This window comes from Seriola lalandi, unplaced genomic scaffold (genome assembly GCF_002814215.2).
Source record: "Seriola lalandi dorsalis isolate HSWRI2012SDOR001 ecotype SW California unplaced genomic scaffold, Sedor1 jcf7180002054654, whole genome shotgun sequence".
In the NCBI taxonomy this organism is placed as follows: Eukaryota; Metazoa; Chordata; class Actinopteri; order Carangiformes; family Carangidae; genus Seriola; species Seriola lalandi.
In genome coordinates this window covers 1,120,875-1,143,495 of record NW_019525207.1, presented here as the reverse complement: position 1 = coordinate 1,143,495, position 22,621 = coordinate 1,120,875, and the positions used below count along the sequence as shown (strand labels likewise).

Below are 22,621 nucleotides of genomic sequence, written 5' to 3'. Positions count from 1 at the left end.
TGATAAATATGAAACTCATCCTGTCCTTTTCCTAGATACAGACCTTAGTTAAAAGATTTTCTCATACTCTGAGTATCTGTGCAATAACAGGCACCATACTGTCTATTTCTATTTAAATTTTTAGGACAAACAAAGCTACCCCCTGTCCCCACAGCTCTTCCCCCTTGTGACTGAACCACTCACACAAACAGTAAGGGCAGCCCAGTGTATCTTTCCTACTGTACAAGACAGGCACAGGCATTGTATTTCCCCGTATGTGGATGATATTTTGTTATATTTGTCAAGGGTATAAGTCTTCTTTACACATTCACTTGACCTTTTTATTAAAGACATATCGGCATATAAAAGTAGTTACTGGTCTATGATTCCTTTACCTATCTGGGAATAAAGATTGGTTTTTCGCATTAAAGTGACAATTTGTTGATTAAGAGGGTATTATGGGTGGGAATATTTCTGGGCTGAGAGCAGTGACTTCCTGGAGTCTCCACTGAATGTACCTTTCTGTCTAAGTCTGGGGTGGCTTTTCATAAAGTAAGGGAACAAGTGAGAAAGTAACACTTTACTTCAGACAGTTAAAAACAACCATGGAGCCCAATGAGAAGCCGCAGGATTGTTCTCTCCCTTTCTATATAGCTCATGATGTATAAATTGAGGGTTGAAGTGATGCATGACATCACTTTCCACTGTTATCTCCCTGCAGGAAAAAAAGGCCCCAAGATGCAGATGACAGTTTTGGGTTTGGATTTAAGTTGCAGCCTATCATTAGGCTGCAGCCATGGTTGGTTGCCATGGTTTGTTGTTTTCCACCCTGTCTGTCTGACTGCCATATATAAGAAAAGCACACAAATGAATTTTCCTGATGCACACATCAAACAGATAACCTGACCACATATTCAATAAAGCAACCCAGTTTCATTTTTTTACGTACAGTATAAATTTTGTGGTTTCAATTAGCTATATTTACAGAGTAAGATTTAAGACTTAAAATATTCATTATAATGATTCTTTTTCATTACATTCAGCCATACAATACTTACAGCCAAATTTGGTGTGAAGAACTTCATATATTTTTTAATATTGAATGTTGAGAACGGCCAATAATTTCAGCACATACTTTATTGTCCCGGTGTAAAACACCATATTAAGTTGGTAGCAGTTGATGCTCTTTTAAAAGCTCTTGTAATAATGTGACACAAAGGGCCCACAGCTGGTTTTACAGAACAATGAAAGGTTGTCACTGTCATGTAAAAGGCAAAGAGGTTGTGCAGCTGAACGGCGTAATCAGGAGCAATCAAGCTGAGGTGGACGTGACTCATCAGTTTAAATGTATGGTCCTAAAAATGGTTGCCACCCTGCGACTCTTGGTAAACACCCAGCTGCATGAAAGACGAGCGAGCATTTGTGCCCTCCCTTAATCTCGCACTTCTTACACAAATTTATGAGCAGCTCAACTACTGTTCAACCACAGTAACGACCACAAAGTGCTGCCGGGTCACGTCGCCATGGCAAAGGCAGATCCCTGCTTTATGGCATATATGTGGTTTTATCTCTCAAAACGTGGCTCGTCGCATGTGTACTACTCATACAGCGCAGACGGACCACTCCTGTATGTAGCTTACGTACAGTCCATGCACCCACATGCAAGTCAAACTTAAACATCTTGATTTCATGTAAACACTCAGAAAATAATTAGAAACTGTAAACATCATCACTTTGCTGCCACTAAGCTGTTGGGAAAAAATAGAACAAATGACAGAGAGGGAGGACAGATGAGTAGGTCACCACAGCAGATTGGACGTCTAGAAACAGGCGAGACATGTGAATAGGCTCAGCTTCCAAACACAAAAACTCGCTCTGTACAAATTTAAAGTGCTGACAGAGCTTTTCCACTGCCAATAGGCCCGTACTTTCTGAGAGGGTGTACTAATAGCAGGTCTACTTTCTATATAAATCCAGACTAAATTCACTTTCCTTAAATACGCACACACCCTTAAAACTACATACATGCTGTACACCTGAATGGCTGGAAGCACAGCCAAGAGCCATTTAGCTGAAATTACAGTCTTTTATCACAGCTTTTATCTCATGTGCGCCTTCAGATGTTGAAACACCAACCCTGGTGTTTGCCCTGTTCTTTACTTTTTCTTTTTTCACTTTCCTGAACTTAGCGATTGTGTAAGATAAGTTCCGCTCTTTCACCACGAACAATGAGGTGTGGATGACTTTTTTCTCTGCTTAATTTGTTCTCTATAGCCAACTCGACATACTGTATAAAAGAATCTGGGTAATCGAGCCTCCTGACCTGGAAGATGTATTCACCAGGTCGTACGTCTGTGATGTCGACCCACTGACAGTCAATGTCATGGCGGTAGGTGTCCCAGCAGCCAACTGAGATACCCTGCTGTCCCATGTTATAGCAGGCATACCGCTTATGGATACCTGGAAGAAAAAAACATATGAGGAACAGATAAAAAGAGATGACTATGATGTGTAAATTGTCTTCGCTGTCCATCACTGTGGATTTGAAATTCTACCACGAAGCTGTAATTACAACAAAATGATTTAAAAGCCTGAGCTTTTTTTGGGCAATATAAAATGAATAGAAAGGCTCTGAGCTGTATAAAGCAGACTGGGCTTTGTAAAGCCAAGATCAATTTGGGCTTGGCCTCTGATCTTACAGCTGACTTAGAATGCTCATTATGGGATTTCAGCTTTGCACTTTTATGTACCCATGATCCTCTTGTTGTCACGATTCTGCTGTCGTTTCCAGATTTCCTTCAAAAAGCAGATTTATGCAACATTAACCTGTAATCTGTCTCACCTTCGGGGCAGTAGGTGTCCTCCAGACAGAAGCTGGCTTTGTGGCCTTCAGCCACCTTGGTCCCGTTGAGGGTGAGCAGGTCGTAGTGGGTGAACACCTCAATGCTGTGGTAGTGCCTGAAAATGGGATCAGCGTGGTAAGATTAATAGATGAAGGAAGTAAATAATGATAGAAAGTCATAGAAAGAAAGTTCTCTGCTGATTCTGATGCTGTTTTTGCTGTTTACAAGTGTCACCTTTATCATTCTGTGAAAAAAAAAAAAAAACGCAGGATGACGTGTATTTGAAATATAGCAGTCATAAATCCTGTTATGTTGTTGCGAAGACGTCAAACAGACACAAACAACAATTGTAAAAAGCACAAATTGGCAGATATCAGTTTGGTGTTGCCCTTTCTCTCATTATAGAGCCATTCCCAGAACAGACTCTACCAAAACTGAAAGTCAAACCATGTGTTTGCTGGTTGGGGAGGTAGTGATTGGGCTGTGGCTCGGAGACACAACGAGCTGTGCCTCTCGCTTTGGGACACGGAACCACAACCGCTGAGATAAGAAGCCAGGCTGCTCTGAGTGCAGTCATGGCTCTGACTGTAACAACTGGGTGACCAGTGAGGAGGATGTTTATTGTAAACATAATTTTGAAGGATAAAAGTTTGTGTTTATTGCGTGAAATAACAGACTTTTATACGTGTTAGGTTATTTTTAGTCCAGATCTTGAAAATATTGCTGCACTGTGCTGCACCCAGTGATCCAATTTCACTTACCAAATCTTAGATTCTCATTCATCTCTTGCTGCAGACATTTCATTTTTTGACCTATGGTAGCAACTGTTATTTTTTGGGGGTTTTTTTTGTACAATGCTTCTATTTCTTGTGCCACCTCATAATGATGCCCTTCCCTGTGCCATGGAGGAGGTTAGGCAGGTTTTCTTTTCCGACCAAACCCTGCAGCAGCTCTAATCACCGTGTAGTTAATCCCTATCTGGGTTGAAGGCGTAAAACGACTGACTGTAAATGTCTGGTCCAGGTTAGGGATCCTCTGTCTAATCTTACCTGTGGCACTGGTGCCATGTCCAGCTTTCTCTGGTGGCCCGGGGTCGGAAGTCGGCACGACCCAGGTTCATGATGCGGGAGGAGAAGCGCAGCAGGCGGCGGTGTCCGTAGGGCCAGTTCATCCTGGCAGCGGAGGAGGACAGGCAGTTCTCCTCATTAGCGCAGGTCAGCAGGTGGAGGGGTCGATCCTCCAGGTAGGCCGTCTCTTGGACGAGCTGAGCGTCCAGGACAAGGTCGGGAGCAGCTGCAGGGGGTCGAGACTCAGAGTTTACTTCACAGTCATTGCACAACAAATACAAATATGCCCGTGTGTTTGCTGGTTTTGGCCTCACTCTCTACACATGTGACTCCTGCGGCCCTGCCGTCTCCTCCTCTGGGACAGTAGACATTTGTGTTTCTGCGACACTGCTGGATGGACATTTCATTGCCAATGCAGTGAGTCCCGCTCAGAACCACCTCCCCAGCATCTGCAGAACCAGGCCAGTACCAGGTTTCCTGCACAGGCACACGAGAAGAAATCATTAGAGCTCATTTGTGCGGTTGTCTTAAACACTTCTGGAATAATGACAAGAAGACGTAAAAAATATCAGCGGTGAAAGCAAATAGCAACCTCTGCTATATACAACGAAACTATTTATAGGAACTATCAGAACACATTATCACATTTTCCACTTTCTTTCACAATTTTAAAAGGGCCTGTTAAATGTTCCCAGCAGCCCCCCTCAAAACACACTCACACTGCCCTTTCCATGCACACTTCTATTTTCAGTTTGTTTGCTCTGTGAATTTCTCCCGATCTCTCTTTGCCTCACTTTCCCTCTTTTATTTTCGGTGTGCTGGAAGTGGACGCTTGAGAAGCCTGTAATTACCTCAGGCCTCGGTAATAACACAGCGCAGACACAAAAACAGCAGGACGGAGAGGGAGAGACAGAGAGAGAGAGAGAGAGAGAGAGAGAGAGAGAGAGAGGGAGGAAGAAATATAGGACAGATGCTTAGAAAAGGAGAGAATGAAGCAGAAACTTAAAAACTAATCTGATGCAGAAAGAAAAAAAAAAACATCAACATATTGTAATCTGTTGCTCACCTGATGAGCTCTTGAGGTGAAGCCCAAGCCCAGCTGTCGACAGACCACCATGGCCTCGTTGATGCCCCAGTTCTCACTGCAGACGGATCCCCAACGCTTCACTCCTCCGACCTCCATCAGCACCTCCACACGGCCCTCTGCTGGCTCTCTGCCTCCTGCCAGACGCACCTGAGTGTGAAGGGAGGAAGAGGTGTTTGCCTGTGAGTGATACTGCTTCACAGCCTGCCTCTGGATATCTAGGCATGTTTTGTGTGTGTGTGTGTGTGTGTGTGTGTGTGTGTTTTCTCACCGTGGTCTGCAAGCCAGTGTTGGGCACATTGCAGCGGATTGCTACATCCTGGTTGTGTTTGCAGCTGTAAAGCGGCACCACTCTGTAGTGGCACTCTGTAATCGACTTCTCCCTGCCTGTGCACTGGACACTGTTCATGTGGATGGGACCAGTACCTACAGAAGAGGGCGTGGAGTGACAGTTGATTGATTCACATGTCTCCTAGTAACCATAGGCCACATGCAAAGAGACTCACTCACACACACACAGGCTACATTAAAGTCTCTAAAACCTGATGGCTGCAGCCACATATGTCCACAGAGAGGGATTAAAAGCCCAGGCATGATCGGGACCTCTGATGTGGCTCTGAAACTGAGCTTAGCCAGAGAGCTTTCTGTCTAAATTACTGTAGTCTGTGCTGCACACTGCACACCAGGGCTGTGCTTTCTAAACCAAAATAGATACCAAAATGGCAAAACAGAGGAAAACCTTTGAACACATCTATGTTTGTGTAGGTGTGCGAGGCCAAGGCTAATGCTCTTTAAAGCCTATAATTTGGCCTTAAATAGCTAATGATGTCATGAAATCTAGCTTTGAGTTCTCTGACTGCACTACCCATGAGCCTTCACATGCCTCCTGCAATGCAGACTCACCTCTCGTACCTTATACAGTATATTTGCACGACTTTTGGTAAACAGGCCGGAGGCATTAAAAGCCACAACGCTCCTCTCTGACATTCAACCATGTTCATTATTGAGCGAGCAGCACCAAAGCACCTAGTTTAATAGAGCCCTAAAAGTAACACTCAAGCGGTTTCCATCACTACTTCATTAAGTAAAGTAGAGAGACGGAAATGCACCCACCATTATAGGACATGCTATGTGCTCATTTGGGCAGAGGGATAATGGGGGGAAATGAACGTGATTACAGAGTTACTGCAGGGGTGCAGCGAGAAAAAAAGGACAATAACTGAGTGTGAGAAAGTGGCGTCTATGGTATTTCCTAGGAAAATGCTTCACTGTATTATTGCTACACAATTTAGTGACTATATTTTCATACCCACAACAAAAGCATGGCCAAAATAATCACATCTTTCCTGAATGTTTGGTCGTGCTCAGTGCTGATTGCCTGACATCCTGGCTTTCAAAGCTGCGCTAACTGTTCACATACAACAGGTTTATTTTGACAACAATACATGGTCGCTGGAACCTCCTAGCATAGTTTACACTTGTATAATTGGTCATGGGTAGGGTTCCTCGACAATCAGCTTGTCCGATAGAAGTAGCAGGGAGGCTGTAAACATTTTCCCTGGGTTTATTTGTCTGCTCGGGCCCATGGTTCTTGGAGTGCTGCGTTTAGCAACAGACGTTTAAACTGAGAAGTGTTTAGTCTGAAGTTATCACTGAGATCAACTGATCATGCTCAGGGTTCATGGTGAACTCAGGCACTGATTCAAAATCTGCGCCATTTAACACATAACTGATAATCATAACTGATCAGCAGCCAGGGGTCTTTATTGTACTCTATCACTTTCTGAATAACGATATCTAATAACTTAGGCAGACAAAGAAAGACCCAGTTATAGATTTGTTTTAAGATACTGTACACGTCTAACTAGGAACGTTGAGTAAAGTTAAATGCATCTACAAAGTGCAGTTTGACCTAATGTACACTATGTGTGTGGCTATGTTTATGTGTCCTATCCTACCCTGTCCCAGTTGAGCCTTAGTGAGGGCCTCTTTGGCTGTCCCGAAGCCCAGCTCCCTACAGACCACGCTGGCTGCAGTCATGTCCCACAGGTGGTCGCACACGGTGCCCCACTTGCCCTCTTGCAGCACCTCGACACGACCCTCCCCAAGACGGGGCCCCGCCTTCAGGCGCACGATAGGCTGGAATGAAAGAGGAAGAGCGTAGGTGAGAAGTGGTTTGGAAATCTTATTCTACTTTAAAGCCTCTTTGGATCTGGTGCAGTTACCTCCTGTTTGTGTACAGGTCAAACAAACCAGATACAAGGTTTTAATTAGAAAACTTAAGAGGTGCTGGGTTTTTGCTAATAATAGCTGTTTCCCCATGCTTCCTGTCTTTATGTTAAGCTAAGTGTCTCCTGTTTGTAGCTTCATATTTACTATACAGACAGGAACTTTTCATTTACTTGCTAACGTTTTAATTTTATCACTTTCAATAACAATCTTTATTTTTCAACTGTCCTCCTCGACACTGACCGGGATGGCAGGTGGTGCAGGTACTCTTCCATAGCGTGCAAACTGGGATCCGGGGACGCAGCGGACTACAGCATGCATGCCCCCCTTGCATGGGGCATCACTCCGGGGGAGGGACAGCTGGGCCTGGCACTGTGACAGAGAGGGCTCCAAGCCCTGACACTGCACTTTCTCCACCCAGTAGGCCTTTTTACTGATCTGCGTCCTCAGTCTGGATGGGGGGATGAAGAGGAGGAGCAAGCAGAGAGACAGACAGATAGAGATAGAGATTTATGATTTTATTGATCACATTACTCATCCTCACCACAGGATATGAAGTTATTATGCTTTCAAAGCGAGCAGATGCTAATTTTACCTGGAGGATGGGTCAGCTAACTTGGAGTCCCACAGTTTCCTGAAAGACAGAGAACATCACACTCTGGATTTATTTCAGATTACAACTGTGCATCTTTACATCCAGTAGACTGAACAACCAGCTGTCCTATACACTCCCACGGTCTGCTCCTGTGCCCCTCCCTCCTGCCCAGTCTCCTCTTTCCCCCTCAGTCATCCTTCCTTCTCGTCCTTGACATCCCTACTCTTCCACTCCGTCTATCAAACCTTAAACAAACAAACCGAAAGCCGTAAATATGAAGGAGACACAAAATGCTGGAGAGGGTGTGTGTTTTTCTGGATAAACATATCCCTCATGTAAGAGACAAAGGAAATTCACAATAACAAATCACATAACCCCACATTTCTTTCTTTCTTTCCCTCTCAAACCACCACCCTCTTGTCATAACTTTTTTTTTTTTTAGATCTTCTATGGATATTTCTGTTTCAGTGTTTGTCTATATGTCTGCCGCGGATGTCTGGTTTTGGGCATGCATGTGGAAAAAATAACTAAAAACATGAATAAACCACTATACATTAATCCCCGCAAGAAGCCCAGGTGAGATCTGCCAACTTCAACAGGGTTTTCATAACTGTGTCGAGTTTCATGGGTACTACCTTAAACTAGAGTCAAATCCTAAAGGGAAACTGTGTATACACAAAATGAGGCTCCCTGTGCCTGGGCACACACACACACACACACACACACACACACACACACACACACACACACACACACACACACACACATGCTCATACACACACACACACATGCACAAGAAAAATGATTCACAAACCAGGCAGAGTCTGGGAAGTGTCCATCTGTGACACACACACACACATACATTAGAGTTGACCACTTGCATCAGCCAGTGCGACCACAGACAGGTGCAGCATGACTGACGCCCTTCATGAATGTGCCTGTATTAAATGAGTCACATCACCAAGTATAGACAGGAGGAGAGTTTACTCTACGACCAGATTCATGATGCAATTAAATATTTAAAATAGGAGATGTTTCCTCTCCAGGAGAACCAAAGTACCCTGGTATTCCACAGGTTATTGATCCACTGAGGGAAATGTGTTTGAGGCTGGAGGGGCCTGTAGGGAAAGCCCACAGCAGGAATCCTGAGCCAGAGAAACTTCTATATGTAACATGTAAACCTCAAATCATTTATAATCCAACAACAGACCAGGCAGTGATGGGCAAACTTGTATGTATGTTTCCTTTCATGCTATATTTCCACCCTCATATAAGTTTACACAGTCACATATTAATATGTTGTGACAGCAGTGATGAACTGGAATTTGGACAACCAGTCTGGTCCAGACAGCTGGCTTCTTCTGGTGGATAAAAGTGTTCAACTCCCTCTTCCACCATGTGCAGACTCAAAGTTGTGAGATCTGCAAAGAAAGGTATTGTACTAAAAATATCTTAAACCTACAAAAATGTATCTTTTTGGCCACTGAGAGCCAGTGGAAATACGCTGTGAACGGGCCACTGACATATCATGACCTTTTCAGTTGATATGGCGAGCACATTTACTCTCTTTTAGCTCTGTTTGGTCTTTTCCAACTCCTGAGAAAATGATCTGGCTCCACTGAGCAGGTTGTGCACATTGCGTTTTTTAATTAGCTACCTGCTGCATCTGGAAACGGGGTTGGTAAGAGTGCTAAGAGCCATCTATTCTTGCCTTATTTCTTCTCATATTTCTTTATCTTCTTGCCTTCCTTCCCTCTATTTTGCCTTTTCATTCACTCCACTTTCTTTTCCCCTTCATTCTTTTCCTCTCTCCCCATTCTTTGTTTCATTTCTTTCTTTTTTCCTTGCTTCTTCTCTCGATTCTTTTTCCTGCTTTGCTTCCACCTCCTCATGGGAATAAGACACATAATAGCACAGTGATGGATCTAGAAACACAGACTGTTTCAGGGTAGAAATTATAGATCCTATGACTTTTCTGCGGTTTAAATCTCTCTATATATGCGTGAGCTGTGCATGGCGTGCTGGTCTATCTGCTTGCGTGTGTCTGAGCTTATCTGTATGTGTTTGCACAGTTTAAATTGTTTCATAATTTGGTGGTAAATCAAAAAGAGAGCGACAGACTAGTGGGGGGTGTTAGTCCACGGTTTGTTAGAGGTGGAGGAGGAGGAGGAGGAGAAGGGGGGCGCTACCCATATAATTGCCTGTTCGGCTTGGCAGTGTGCTGTGCGGTTGAGCAGTAGCATGTTGGTTCACACACTCCAGACATGGAAATATGCACGTACATATCAACTTTCCCTGCCTTGCCTCTATAAAAACAAAGCTCTTTAAAACCGTTGTTACCCAACACTGTGACTGCATGCTGGGAAACACAGAGCGAGTGATGTAAGACTGAAGTTTCTGTGAACTTGGCTACTTTCATGAGAATTGCCTAACTTCACAGGAAGAGGAAAAGCATGTTCTTTTGGTTGTCAGATACATTTCAGTTGTCCTGCAGCGAGCTGAAATAATTGTGTGATACTCTTTGTCCAATCGGAAACACAGGTTGGAGCGGAGTTAAGGCTCTCTCAGGCTCATAAGGAGATTTAAAGGAAGGGAGGGGAACCACAGCATAAAGCCTCAACATGACAAACAGGTTGTGACCGCAGTACTACTGCCGAATCCTTTTAACCTGGAGAAGACTTCCTTACTTCTCAGGATCTTCATCTCGATGCCAGGTTTTTTTTTTATGCAGCTCTGACCACACAATCCCATAAGCCACACTGGAGAGAGGGGCTGACTGTCAGGAAAGCAGCGATGCAACCTGTTATTATGCTGCATGAATGCAAAGCTGCCTGACTGGAACAATCGGCTCACTCAGGAGACAGCAGGTTGCCACACTGAGTTCAAAGCAGCCTCTAAACAGTCCCATCAACCTCCATGGAACAAAACTCAAAGGGGTCATAATGATCTTTCCATGAAATGTGGGTTTTAGTATAATTGCCACTAAGGAATTAAACTTGGCCTTAAAAAAGGCTGTAACTGAGGACGGGAGAAACAAGGAGCAGGGGGTGAAAATAAATGAGAGGAACTGAATAAGTTACTGTGAGCCTCAAAGAGAGTGTGGATCTGACGAAACAAGGGAGCTGGAAAATGGCTTTAGCACTTGCCTTTTGTAAGCACGGCAAAGTGGGGGGAGTATTTAAACATCTGTAAAAACGCACTGAGCAACTTAACAGGCAGAGACAAAAGCAAGTCTCACCAAAAAAACAACCAAGGCCATAGTGGGAAATGCTGACACAGCAAAGGCGGGTGCAGCAGGTTCAGTTGAGAGAAGATTCTGGATTAGAGGATCTCTGAAACCATAATTACAGCTGTTCATAAGTGGACTCAAACCCCAAACAAGAGCAGGCATGGACGCCTGCCAGAACAATGAGTATTACCAGGAAGATGTAATGTCACTGTTGTCGTGAAGATTGAATGAAAATTTGGCCACTATCACTTTGGTTACTGTCATGCGTAAGGTACTGAATGTCACAATTTAAGTCATAAATGTGATCTTTGCACATATGTATTCAAACAAGTTGATAGGGCAACAACTTGTGAGTCCAACTAACAAGACTAAGCATACGACCATACTAGCGGCTCTTGGAGGCTTAGCACAGTGCTGCTTGGAGCTAAATGCTAACATCAGCATGCTAACATGCTTATAATGGCAATGTTAACATGTTGACATTTATATTGTTTACCATGCTCAAGATATTCACAATCTTAGTTTAGCGTGTTAGCATGCTAACATGTTCACAATGCTTATGTTAGGAAGTAAGTTACTGTCTGTCTTTTATTGAGCTAATGTTTGGTAATTAGCACTAAACAACACAAAGTGTAGCTGAGGCTAATGTCATTCGTTTTCGTTTTACAAGTATTTGCACAGAAACCAAAGTATTGGACAAACTGAAAATTGAATGCTAGATTAAAAGTTACTGATTTGCAGTTGTTATAATTAATGTTGAAGGGGACCATAAATATCTGAATGTGACAAAGAAAAAGTGTCAACATCTTGGTAGTGCTAGGGGATCACCAAAGTTGCACCATGGATTTCTGTACCAAAATTTCATGGAAATCCATTGAACAGTTGTTGAGACATTTCACTGAAAAACAAAGATGACAACGTCATGGTGGCGCTAGACTAAAGTTTAAAACATAACTAATCAGTCTAAAGAGTGGTCGACACACAATAATATAGGTTAGCTCTGTTACAGTTTCAAAAGGAAACATTTTCAAAAGCGTAACCCACATAAACATCTGACTCAGACCACTTGAATGAAGATGCCAGAGATCTGCCTTATGCTGCTTGTTCTTTTCTGCTAAAAAGACATTTCTACCCCCCTCAGCTGTTTACTGTCGGACAAAAATGGCTGTTTGATTCATCTCCCACGTAGCTGGGTGGAGGTTGACAAAAAACAAACAACAGTCTCTGGCCTGGTCCCGTCTTTACGCAAGCTGCTGGTTGTGTTCTTGGCACAGATGAATGCCGTTGCTCCTTGACGACCCTGAGGTGTTTTTCAGCAGAATTAGATTTAGAAATTTAGCATGATGGGCAACTAGACTCTGATGTTTTTTGCTCCATGACATGAAGGATCTTGTAGCTTCGCGAAAAGGACCCACTTCAGTGAAAGTGAAGACAAAGTGCGTAAAAGTCTCACATCACTGCATCTGAACTACACGGCTCTGAAGAAGCCCTGAGAGATAACACACTGTGAGAGTTATTAATTCTGAGGCAATGGCGGTGAGCAGGGCAGCCGAGGAGAAGCAGCTTGTATCGAGCTGCCAAGCAGAGCAGACTCAAGGGGTAATTATTGGCAACACGGAGAGACAGATGGTGCAGGGCAGGCCAGTGGTCAGTACAGTCGTCCTGTTAGCCAAGCCATAAAAAGACCTCTGTGGGCAGACAGACGGACACACAGAGGGTTGTGTTTGCGTGTGCACAAGCATGTGTGAGTGTGTTTGTGTGTTTATTTGCGTGTGCACGTGGCTCTTGGACATAGTTTATGTAAGGTCTTGTAAGATCCTGTGTGATGAGGGTGGAGCGAGGGATGTATTCGCGCGTGTGTGTGTGTGTGTGTGTGTAAGTGAGGTATTGAGGTTTGGATGGTATGTGTGTAGGAGCTTTGAAGGTTTGTGTAAGTGCTTCAGGGGGTATTTATGGCTAAAGTTAGACAGATGAGTTGGATTTATGGGGATAAAATCAACATAACAGTCTGACATTATTAGCATAGTGAATGATTTGTGTTTGAGGGACAATGAAAGAATTATGAAAACATTAACAAACAGAAAGCTTAAGTCCTGCCTCTTTTCCTCGTGAGCCTCCAACTCAGTTCGTTTTCTCATGAAAGGTTTATTTTTTCAGTCGGTCTGAAAAGCTGTCACGTGTCTCTGGCGTTATATGCTAAGCTAAATGTGTGTTTATGACTGTACCTAGTAAAATTTTAGCACACTGTAATTTTAGCAAATGAAACCCTATGATTGTGTTGCTAGGATTAAATAACTATGGCTCAAGTTTTCAGATTTTACTGACCAGTACATACACAACTGCATTAAGTTTGGTTTTGGTCAGCGACTAGATGTGAAAACAATATCACCTTTTAGGTTGATTCGGTGAACGGACACGGAGGAACTTCTGCATTTATGTGTTTGTGACGTGTTTCTGTCCACCTGATGAATGTAAGTCCAATATTCACTCAGCTTTTAGTTCTAGTTTGGTTCCTGACAACTCCTCAGGGAAATATTGGACTTTTTAGCTACTAAATGCTCCGCTACGTTCACCAGTTGTTACTTTATCAGCCTGCAGATTGGCGCTGGGCTGGTGTGTCGGGTTTTATCCTTTTTTTTGGTCAGGTCAGGATAAGGTTAGGTTCAGGTTAAGGCAAGGGGAAACAGATTTCGAAACCTGCTGTGTCTGGAAAAACATTATATATGGCAGCTCTAAAATATGATTGGAAAACCCAAAAGCAGCTTTTCAGAAAAATAAAAGGAATCCTATTGAGTTATAAATGGTAGTGAAAGTCCTGGCCCTCTTTCAACTAGCTAGAAAACATGCCACTGCTTTATTATACAATGCTGTTGTTTAATCTGTTAATTGGTTTAAAATTTATGAATGTAATTTGTGATTTAATGTGATTCCTCTCTGTTCGAGGATTACTGAGTAATGATTGTGACAGATCCATACAGAGACATTAAATTGCCTCTTACACGCCACTCTACATTAGAAAGTGCTGCTGTGCACAGTTCTCTAGGAGTTTCTTAATTATATGAGATTAGAAGCCATGTATGGGAGGATTCACATGAAGACACACACCATTATGATGATGATGATAATCTTGTAGTCTGGATCTGACATTAATAACATACTCTCTCGAACTATTTTAAAGGCTTGTGTTGCACTCTCAGCCAGTGCGGCAGACTGGACTGGCGGCCACAGTGGACATGTTGTGCCAAGTGTGGTCGTACTAATGACAGCAGTTGTGGTTAACCTCTACTACAGGGGGGGTGGAACAGCAATCCAGGCATGGGGCCGCCTAATCCGTGAAGGGATGTGTAGTTCACCACAGTTTTCCATCCATTTCATAACCACACACACACACACACACACACACACACACACACACACACACACACACACACACACACAAAGAGACACACATCCATTTGTACACACACTCTCTTTTTCACCCCTCTCCTGTCACTCTGCTGTGTCCACTCTCACATATTTCACCTGTAGCTGTTTTGGTCGAACGCCTCGGCAGCAGGGAATCCTAACATGCCACAGACGACACGGCTGCTGCTCAGGTCCCATCCCTTGTTACACACATGACGCCACCTCCCAGCATGCTTCACTTCCAGCACTCCCTCCGTCACCAGTCCGCCATGGTTGCTGGACAGCACAGGCCGTAGACGAACCTCCTCTAAGTGAACCCTCTCAGATCCCTGTCCATGAGAAAACATGCAACTTTTTGACTGATAAAAACATGACAGATAATCCAAGAACTGCTTTATTTTATTTAAATCTGTACAGACACAGGATAGAAAAGGATATTTTGTCACACTTGCATTACTCCGACCTCAGCACACATCCACCAAGCCTTTGTCTTGCTCTTCAAAACAGGATTAATTCAAGTTCATACACATGACTTCATCTATGCTCAGGCAACACATTGTGTGACTGAATATCTGCAGACGCCACCCAATCGAGAGAATGATAACATGAGATGACGTTGATGCTTTGTCTCTAATCATCACACTCTCTAATCATCTTCGTTACATCCTCTGAGCAGCAGGAAGGAAACTAACAGAAAACACAGAGTTTGCCTCCTGTCGGTTGACGCACTGTGATGATTACAAAATGGTAAAGAAAGTGTAAACTCTGCCAGTTGAAAAGAAAGAAAGCCAAACACAAGTGATAAATGTCTTGCAATTTCCTCTGGTATGAAGTTCTTGCACGTTTGAAGAGTCGGAGCTGCTGAGCTATTGAGCTGCTGGTGGTTAAATTAAACTTCAGGGCCCGCTGCTGCGTATGAACTGGATTTCTAGAAGGTTTGGTTTTAGGTTTGTCTCTAATTATACGTTTCCACAAATGACATTTCTGTAGGAGAGTCTGAATAAAGTTAGATTGGGTTGCTGCTGCTTCTTTGGTGTGTGTGTGTGTGTGTGTGAGTTTGTTTACCTGTGTGTAATGCGCATCAGTCTCCACTCCCATGTCTGGATAAACCGGGTCTGGTTCAACATGGTTACCACTGAGCTGTTGATTTCTGTCGCTCCTCCGCTCAGACTGGCGCTGGGAATGAGGCTGAGTATCCCGTCTCACTCCCTGTGAACTGGTCCTGTCCTGCCTCTGCCTGTAGGTTGCACCGTTTGCCAGGTGTGAAGGGAGCTCGTGCCCTTGTGGCAGAAGCGGGTTCACCTGCTGGCTTGCTCTGGAACCGCCTCGACTCCGTCGCAAGATTTGGATCTCGTGGCCATTTTCCTGTGGTGAGATGCTGCTGCGACGGGAAGTAGTTGGGTTGCGATGGAGGGCGATCTCATGGCCTCTTGCAGAGGAGGAGATGTGGGCTGGGCCTGCAGGTGGACCTGGTAGGTTTCTCTGTCTTCCTTGGCTTGGCTGCTGCCTGGAGGATGAAGGGGCCTCCTGCAAGGAGACAGGGGGGAAGCCAGGCCTCCTCTCTGGACTGCAAATGACCCCAAGGTCCTCAGCGTGGGTGCAGTCATTGACTCCCCACCCATTGGAGCGACATTCTGCAATAGAGAACTCTGTGCCCATGCAGTGCACATTGTCCAACCAGATCAAACCTAACAACAAGAAAGGCCGGTAAGTCATTGAATAAAAACATTATTAATGAGCAGGGAAGGTGGTCAAATACTCTTGGCTGGACTTACCTCGTCCCTCACCAAACTTGGCACTGTGTGCCCAGGTGAAGCTGCGTTGAAAGCCCAATTCTCGGCACACCACATTGGCCAGGTTAAGATCCACCTCGTCATCACACACGGTGCCCCATGCTCCATTATAGAACACCTCCACACGTCCCTCATTTGCATTGCGCCTGCCTACACCTGCGAGACGTACACGCACCTCCTGGGCCGACAGAGGAGGAGGGTGGAGGAGAAGCAGGAGGAGGAGTGTGGACAGGTAGCTGATGCACAGCATCCTGCGGAAAAATGGAGAATAAGGAGTGAATTGGAGATGATGGGGATGAAAAGGAAGCTGCTGTGATGCGAGGTAAAGAGAAGTACAGCAGTACAGAAAGCAGAGAAGGTGCATGTAAAGCAAGAGTCCCATAAATAAAGATGCACAGTTACCACAAAAATCCCCAAAATCACGCAAAGCAATGGAGCTCACATTCCTTACTCTGACAAAACATATAATTAGAAAGTGCTCCTCTAACCCTAATGGGACATTCCACGGTAAAATGAAAGACTGATAGATGTTTTTTATCCTTTAAAATAATCAGAGTCATTTAAAAGACAGAGGCTTGAGAAACACTGTGAAAACGGAGCCCTCCATCTGAACCAGTCAGAGCAGAGGGAGTAATAACTGAAGCTAAAAGTAGCCTCTCCATCCAGCCAACGGAAACTTTGGCTTTCCGCAAACCCTCAAGTTTAGCTGCATGTATTTAGCCAACAGACACAAAAGCAAATAAACACAGTCAAAAAAATGCTCTCACACATAAATAAAGCAGCAGGTTCTGCGTCTGTGAGAGACAGTTTAGTTAATGAGAAATGATTAATTCATCCTTGGTCCACCTCTAAAACCTTGCTCTTCTAGTAAAGAGGAGGAAGCTGCAGATAAGGAGCAGTCTGTGGAAGAAGAGACCTGGAGGATGAGAGAAACACCTAACAGTGACTTAATCCACCCAAGGGGGTCAGGTTAGGTTCAGGTTAAGGCAAGGGGAAACAGATTTCGACACCTGCTGTGTCTGGAAAAATATTATATATGGCAGCTCTAAAATATGATCGGAAAACCCAAAAGCAGCATTTCAGAAAAATAAAAGGAATCCTATTGAGTTAAACATTACATATGGATAATGTGCATTCATAACATACGCTCACTGAAGAACACACATATGTGTAAGTAAAAGCAACATCTCCGACTACTGAGTGCTGAACTGAATTGATAGAGAAACGAATGTAGGTGAGTTCAGGTAGCTGCAGGGATGAAATCTTGGATTGTGGAAGAAAGATAAACCGAACCAAAAAAAAACCAAACAACTGACAAAAGGTAAAGTAAAGAGACAAGAGGGAGAAAAATGCTGAAGTTGAACTCACCTTGCCATTGAGCTCAGCCTGGAGTCACTGGGAGAAAGAAGGGAGAGAGCTCTGGAGGAAAAGAAGGCAGTGAGTTTGGTCCTGCTGTCTCTCTATTCTCCTCTTTTCCCTCCCTCTTTCTTTTTCTGTCACTCCCTCAGATCTGTTAATTCATCCATCCCTCCCCTTTTCTTCATTTAGGTAAGCTTTTTTTCCCCCCTCCTTTTCATCTTGTCACGTTTGTCCTTTTCATCACCCATCATCACCCATCAAACAAAACCTGGAAAAGGGAAACTGACCACGGAAATTAATTCAAACACAAAGGAAATACAATGTAAAACACAAATATTGTATCTATTTTTTTTCGCTCCTCAGCTTTTACATTTGAATATAAACATGTAGATGATTGTGGGATAATTAGTGCATCCCAACACAGTCCTGTTAACACGTGTTTTATCTACTTACCCACCCTGCAGCAGGTTCAAATCAAACCAACCCCTTTTTTTGCAGGCTGGTCACGTGGTTGAAAACATGGGACACGTGAGCTCAACTTATAAAAGAGCATGATTTCATAAGTATCTTTTTTTTTTTCTCTCTCTCTCCTTAATTCACACACACTTAAACCCTTCAATGAAGATTCATTTTATTGTCTGTGTATCAGTGTTACCCTGTCCTCAGTGTCATCTCATCGTAAACCTTGATGTGAAAAGTCACTTTCCCCCTCTGATGTCTGAAAGTGTGCACACACACACACCCACACACCACACACCCCTGGCACCATCCCATACCCACAGTTAGTGGTGTCATGAAATAAATACTATGTGTGCTGCAGTAAGAAAGGAGCAGCCTGTCTGAACTCCGTCTCTTTGCATGAAGTTCAGTTTCATAACATCCTCAGTCGTGGCACCTCCTCACTTCTCTCTAAGAATAGAGACGGATGTTGGCTCCGTATTTAAATGAAGAAGAGCAGATATTCCCAAAGATGAGGTTAGAGTGCTTTAACGCTTACAGAGCTAAACATCTCTAAAATTAAACATAGGAGAAATCCATGAAACTTACCTACAGCGATTTATATAATGTGTCTTTAAAATTCATAATTTTGATTATGCGTTGTTATTTATCACTTTTTATGTTGCTGTAATGCTTTATCAAACTTTATCTTCTCGAGGATTATATAGATTTTTTTTTAAACTTGCAGTGCAGTCTAGCATTCAAATATGAAAACATGAAAGCTATTACAGTAAAGTCATTTGAACTGATAGTTGGTTCTTTAAAACAAATACAACAATTTTATAAAACATATTAGTGTCTCCAAAAATATTAAGCTTATTATAACATTTTAAATCATTTATCATGATGGAAAAATATTCCTAGTAGATTTTTATTCTACTTTTGTGGTGGAGGACAGCTGACTGTTACGAGATGTGACAGAGAGGAGATACTGAGGCTCAAGAGCTCGCTCTAGTGGAGCAAATCAGTGCTGTGGTCGAACGTTAGTCTGACATGGAAAGTAGCTTCAAAAGACCTTCCTCTCACTTGTTTTTAGTCCATGTTTTACTATTTGTATTGTGCTGTATATTATGTCATATTCGGTTTATTTCACTAAGTGCAAGTCAATTATTTGTAACCCAAGAATTGATTTTGTATACAAAGAATTGATTTATTTCTATGACCGCAGCATTTTTGCCACCAGATGACGGGAGGTCACAATCTTTACAGTGACATTCATTTGGACACGTTCATATCTTGCATCGTAAAATTTGAAAATGATATTACTTCGCTGAGAGAGCTCAAATACTGCAACTTAAGAACATCTTAATACAGACAGGCTGCAAGTTGTATATACAAGTTAAAATAATACTGCAGCAGTTTACTGTAGCCTACTATTGCACCTCCCTGAAGCTGGGATTTATGAGAGGCAGATTAAATATAAAATGGTCAAAATTGATGTGTCAGTGGCAGAGAAATCCTGACTTTTAGTTTCTAATAAGAACCACAGACACTGGATAATGAAAAGAGAGTAATGAGGAGAAGAGTAAAAATAAACATAGCTGTAAGTTATATCCAAGTTTGATACTGAATTTATTTTGTTTTTTGGTTTTGTTCCGTTGTGTTGTATGCTCTAAGCCGATATCATCAAATGTTTTGTTTTGTCCGACCAACGGTCCAAAAGATAAAAGATATTCAACTTGCTGTAATACAAGAGAAAGAAAAGCAGAAAATCTCCACATTTCAAAGGTGGAACCAACACATTTTCAGACATTTTTGTCAGAAAATAATAAATTATGAAAATGATTGCTGATTCATTTGCTGTTGATCGACTAATTGTTTAATCAACTAATCACTGCAGCTGTAGTTTATACCCACAATCTGACACACGTTTGATCTATGCCTTCGCTTTATTTAGTACACACACAGCCAACATAAACCAACATTTTATGGTCCCATAAATTTGATAATGAAAGAAGTGTGTCACTCAGTGAGCCATTTTATAGTTCAGTGCACTGTCACGGACAAACTGAGACACTATTTCCAAATGAACTCAGACTTATTTTTAACACTTCTTTCTTCATGTACCAGGGGTCAGCAGTTAGGTTCAGCCACAGGCAAGTTTTTACTACAGTGTTCAAAGGGGAGAGGAATTCATTTATTGAAGAATAACTGATTTATAATTGTATTTGTTTTAGGCTTATAACTGAGGACAGGTGTTATTGTTTTTAGGTCAGGACTAATGGAGAGAAGGTCACTATGTTAATTCTCATTTACCAAAGAATGAATGTGAATGTACTGAATCTTCTATGTTCCTCCATGAGACCTGAGATGTAAATGATCCACACAACATAAAAAAGTGGCCTCTTTTATGGTTGTATGAAAGATGTGTCCTTATTCGTTCAAGAGGAACTAGTATTGCTGCCTCATGGTTGTTTGCCTCCGCTACTCAGACTAGTTTCACATTACATCCTCATTTATCCAGAGTCACATAGAATATTAACCATTTGTGTCAAATTCTGTCATATTTGCCGTGTGAAGTCTTGAGTAATGGCTACAAAGTGTTTTGAGAGGTCACACTGACCTTGACCTTTGACTTGGCCAAAATCGAATCATTTCATCCTTGAGTCCAAATAAATGTTTGTGCCAAATTTGAAAAAGTTCCGTCAAGGCGTTACTGCGATATCATGTCCACAAGACTGGGATGGATGTATGGACAACCTGTAAACAATATGCCTCTGGCGCTGGCTGTCACTGGTGTGAAGGCATACAAAAAATTAATAAATCATTTGTGTTACCAATAAAAAGATGTTGGTGTTTTCTGTGCTTCATCTTAAGAAACAAAAAACTTCATGAACGTTTAAAATGAAGAACAAATAAAATAAAGATCTTTGTTAGAACCTTGAAGTAGAACCCATGATGAGCACGTTCAGCTGTTATCACCTGAGACACAATAATGTTCATCCTGGTTGGATCCTGCAGGAAAAACTTCATTTGCCTTCAGCAAACTGACCCGCATCCTGTCTCTGGTGAAAACAAACCCTCAACCGTTGCAAAACAACAACAACCTATATCCACAATCTACTGTATATCCACAATTTGAACTTCAGTAACTTGAACAGCAACATCAGAAAAATTGTACAGCTCTGAACCTACGCCACAGTTTCAAGTGGAGCCTCAGCTGTACGAAGAACGACGGCTCTCTTTGTTGTTCAGTATCTTAACTGAGCTGAAAAGAAACAAGAATTTCTCATTTGACCTGGAGAAACATTTCATTTTTCAGCGCTGTGCCTCCAGCCTACTTTCCCCCGGTTATGAATTCATATTCAACTGGATCAAAACATGTGATATACTATTGAGTTTTTTTGATCAAAGAGCATTTTATTAATGCTAACAACACAGCACAACAGAAGAGACCAAACTAATTCAAGATTTGTGACTAACAGTTATCCTCAGTATCCTGACAGTGTGGAGATGGTTGGGTATCGTTTGCGGTGAGTCATGCACTTGTCTCTCTCGATGAACAGTGAGTGGGTTTTTCGGTTTATATCCTTCTCGAGGGCCATGCGCGACTCCTCCAGGTGGGACAGGGAGCCCCTGGCCTCACTAAGCTGCTGCTGCAGAGACGCCAGAGTGGCGTCAATCTGCCTCACCTCCCCCTCCAAACTGCAGACACACAGGCGGCGAAGAGGTGACGGAGAGACAGAAAGGAGATAGATTGTCAGGTTTTAAGTGAGCTGGACCCAAACGCAGACAAACATGAAGGCTGGAAGGTGGAGTGAAAATACTTTGATAGTGAAAACTGTCCGCAACTAACAGGCTCTTTCAAAAAAAAAAATTCTGAGCTACATGGTGAGAGCAGCATGACATGCAAGGGACGCTTCATGAAGACGCACAGAAACAAAACTGACAGAGAGACAGACTTAAATACAGAAGGAGGCAAAGGGTAATTGAACAGAGGTGAAACACATTAGGGCGAGGCAGACAACCACACTGGAGTGAAACAGGACAAAGACAGGAAATGAAAATAACTTGACACAAAAGAAGTGATTACAAAATGAAATGAGAAAGTCCAAACAAAGAGTCAACAGAAATAGTCCTATCAGGGCAGACCATGACATAGATGTTTTGTGTGTGTGTGTGTGTGTGTGTGTGTGTGTGTGTGTGTGTGTGCACCTGAGCTGGGGTTCATCCCTGCAGAGCTCCATGTTGGGTCTGAGTGAGCGGAGGTAAAGTCTGGACTGAGCTACTCTCAGTGGAGCTTCTTTGTTGTGGATGGCCTGCCGTAGAGCCACAATGTTCCTCTCCTGGCTCCCAATCTGCTCCAGGACCTGTACATACACATGATCACACATGTTGAAGAAAATTCACTCAAGTCCTTAGTTTGAAGTTTGCTGTAGAGAAGTAAGTTTAATGGTACCCCAGGATACGGTGAGCCAGCTGATACAGAGCGGGTCTGAGGCAGTAGACTGACCCCGAGTGTAGGGCAGGGGGACAGTTATACAGTGAAAGACAAAGGATGGACAACTGTATTTGCATATACCTGGGGTTACAGACATTT

At 42.9% G+C, this 22,621-nt stretch overlaps 2 protein-coding genes across 2 annotated transcripts in view; both read right to left on the bottom strand.

Annotated features, from left to right (window-relative positions):
- Positions 1-2,149: 2,149 nt before the first annotated feature.
- LOC111665580 (lysyl oxidase homolog 4-like) lies at positions 2,150-17,694 on the bottom strand. Its single transcript, XM_023420637.2, has 13 exons — positions 17,593-17,694; positions 16,207-16,475; positions 15,497-16,119; positions 14,549-14,760; positions 7,798-7,836; positions 7,446-7,653; positions 6,932-7,112; positions 5,245-5,399; positions 4,956-5,123; positions 4,204-4,366; positions 3,872-4,115; positions 2,822-2,937; positions 2,150-2,439 (listed from the first exon to the last, which is right to left on the bottom strand). The coding sequence occupies exons 1-13, from the start codon at positions 17,598-17,600 to the stop codon at positions 2,165-2,167; spliced, it is 2,661 nt and encodes an 886-aa protein (XP_023276405.2). The 5' UTR covers positions 17,601-17,694; the 3' UTR covers positions 2,150-2,164.
- Positions 17,695-21,420: 3,726 nt separating this feature from the next.
- The window catches only part of tekt4 (tektin 4), a 3,580-nt gene continuing 2,379 nt past the window's right edge, over positions 21,421-22,621 (bottom strand). The window contains exon 7 of the mRNA XM_023420638.2: positions 21,421-21,726. Coding sequence (XP_023276406.1) covers positions 21,513-21,726 — 214 coding nt within the window. The 3' untranslated portion in view covers positions 21,421-21,512. The remainder of the gene's footprint in view (positions 21,727-22,621) is intronic.

Bases quoted from the DNA above. Each gene is read 5' to 3' on its own strand.
- LOC111665580 (XM_023420637.2), bottom strand. The intron at 16,120-16,206 runs GTAAGTCCAGCC...TCTTGTTGTTAG, and splicing joins CAAGTTTGGTGAGGGACGAG to GTTTGATCTGGTTGGACAAT. The intron at 5,124-5,244 runs GTGAGAAAACAC...CTTCACACTCAG, and splicing joins ACACTGGCTTGCAGACCACG to GTGCGTCTGGCAGGAGGCAG.